We start from the raw sequence: 2,857 nt of genomic DNA, 5'->3' as shown, positions 1-2,857 counted from the left end.
GAACCCGGGCTGCACGCATGCCAGGCGAGCGCGCTACCGCTTGAGCCACATCCCCAGCCCTACTCTAAGCTCCTAATGGTCTATATTATGATTCACCTATTTAGGCCTGCCAAAGGATTCAAACAGCATCAATATCTGCCACTCACACTTCAAACATCATTGGATCTATCTGATCATGAGAACCAAGTGGCAGAGCAGCTTGTACAGAAACTTGGACTGGTTGCAGAACCTTTTCTTGCTCTGGGTCTCATTCAAACTAGCAGGCTTTCAACTTGCTCAGTAAATATTTCTAGTACCACATACAAATGAGAAATAAATTTTCTCCAAAGTCCAAAGAAGCCCACTAAGCATCATGCCTCTTTTTTGATTGTAGGAGAGGCTAGATGCAACAACTAATCGTTTACCTAATAAAAGGTGTGTTAACATTCACCACACTACAGGACCCCTAGAAATTTAACTGAGGTGGATGGCACCTGAATTTTAATCAAAAATATTCCATAGCCTCTGAACATTAAAATATCTTACTAATGAGTCTATTGTGGATGTTGCTTCTGGCTCACTGAGTCCAATGAGCATAATTCTATCAATGTAATGCAAAATTGTGATGTGTAAAGTGAATTGTGATGTGTTGTGGAAGGGAAAGACAATCAACACCCTGCAAACTAAATTATGGCATAGGAAGGTAAGGTAGTAAAAGTATATTGCTGGCCTTGCCAAGAGAAAGCAAACTGTTCTGGTAGTGTTAGTAAATAGATATGGAGAAAAAAGTATTGCATAACAGTACCAGGAAATGTGATAATTTGCTCAAGCAATGAAACTACATCTGGTATAGCAGCTGCAATTGGGGTCATCAGCTGATTTAGTTGGGGGTTCTTAAAAAAACAAACAAGCAAGAGCTGAACACAATGGCACATACCTCTAATCCCAGCAACTCAGGAGGCTGAGGCAGGAGGATTACAGGTTTAAAGCCAACCTCAGCAACTTAAAGAGGCCCTAAGCAACTTAATGAGGCCCTGTCTCTAAATAAAATATAAAGAAGAAGAAGAAGAAGGAGGAGGAGGAGGGGGGGGGAGGGGGGGAGGAGGGGGGGGAGGAGGAGGGGGAGGAGGAGGAGGAAGAAAGAAAGAAAGAAAGAAAGGAAGGAAGGAAGGAAGGAAGGAAGGAAGGAAGGAAGGAAGAAGGAAGGAAGGAAAGAAAGAAAGAAAGAAAGAAAGAAATACAAGGACCAATAGGATATGAAGTTTTCTTCATTTATTTAATTTTTATTTTTAAATTTTAAGTAATTATTTCACATGATTTTCAGAGCCCCCAAATCCAAAATCTGTAGGGGAGGCCATGAGGCTAGAATCTCAGGCAAAACTGATGCTGTAGTCTTGAGTCTGAAATCTTTAGAGCAGGCCAGCAGCCTGGAAATTCAAGCAGGATACTGATGGGGCATAATTCCTAGGAAATCCCAGGTTTTTTTCCTCTTAAGACCTTTAACTAATTGGATGAGTTCCACTCACACTGTTTTAGATACTCTCCTTTATTAAAACCATAAATGTTAATCACATTTACACAATATCTTCTCAAGAACATCTTGATTAATGTTTGAACAAAATAATGGGCACTATACCTAGCCATAATTAACATAATTAACCATCACAGGTATTTTTAAGGTAAAACATGGAAATACATTTTATAAAAGAGGTACACATTGAAGATCCTTAAAAGTAGTCCAATTGGATAAACAACTGATTTCAGCAGTTTTGTGGCTCCATAACAGTAATTTAGCAACAGCAAAACGTGCCTGTGAGTGTCAAAATAAGAGATACTAAGGTGTTTGAAGCACTCTACTTGATAAAGGAAGCACTCAATAATTATGGCAATCCAGATGATCTTAGAAGCCACCTTGGCACATCTCACAGTTCTTATGTGGCGTGTCTCTACTGGAAGAAAAGTGATCAGAAAGGCTTCAAGGCTAACGCAGCTGAGTAAAAGAGAACTGATATGTACATTTGCAATCTGGAAATTCTGCCTTAAGGTTGATTGAACAGAATATGATAATATTTCACTCTTTATCACATCTTGAATCATGGCAGAAAAGATGCTACAACCCACGAAGATGTCTGCCTGAGCTATGTTACTAATAAATACTGCAGTAGATTTTCTTGATACAAAAGGTAATGTTAATATTAGTGTGACATACACACTGGCAAACAATCCCAGCAGAGTGACGATGATGTTTGGAGAAGGTAGGACTAGATACTGGATATATTTGAATGTCAGGTACCTTCGGAGATCTTTCATATGGTCTCGATTTGTAAAAACACTAAATTGAATGAGATTCCTGTAGTGAAGTAGAGAAGGAAAATGATATGAGTCTATGAAAAACAACATCTTAAAGTCACTTAAAATATGGTTTGGTCCAAGAAACTCAATATTTTAGCACACAAATGTGTTGTTAAATTTCCCATGGTTAGACCTGTTTTTGTTTTTACTTTTTTATTAGAGCATTTTATTTATTCGTATTATTTGTGTTCTTTTTGACATAATTATACATACAAGGAATTTGATTTCAATACCCATTCCCACTTCCCTTTCCTCCCTTTCTCCCTCCACTTTTCTCTTTCCTATATTCTGCTGATCTTCCTGTCACTCCTTTATTTATTTATTTTTATTGATATTTACAATAGGTCATGCTGCCATGTGAAATTACACCTTACTTATGGTGACAAGGATAACAAGGACAAAAGTTCTGCCTTCTATTTAATTGTTTTCTATATATAAATTGATATCTCTACTCAGATTTGATCTTACTCTTCTTATCTTAAGCAAATAGAAGAAATTTTCCTGCTCAAAAAATGTATGTATTGGG

General features: G+C 37.6%; 1 protein-coding gene across 1 annotated transcript; it reads right to left on the bottom strand.

The window, feature by feature from the left end:
* Positions 1-1,653: 1,653 nt before the first annotated feature.
* On the bottom strand, positions 1,654-2,289 carry LOC308639458 (uncharacterized protein; the record flags this gene model as incomplete). The annotated part of the gene is made up of 1 exon (XM_081277703.1): positions 1,654-2,289. One exon carries the CDS (start codon positions 2,287-2,289, stop codon positions 1,654-1,656), a length of 636 nt encoding a protein of 211 aa, XP_081133829.1.
* Between the last annotated feature and the right edge of the window lie 568 nt (positions 2,290-2,857).

Source organism: Spermophilus citellus (assembly GCF_964194105.1).
Source record: "Spermophilus citellus genome assembly, chromosome: X".
Taxonomy (NCBI): Eukaryota; Metazoa; Chordata; class Mammalia; order Rodentia; family Sciuridae; genus Spermophilus; species Spermophilus citellus.
Note: the sequence above shows the minus strand (reverse complement) of the source record. Positions and strands in the feature narration are given on the sequence as shown.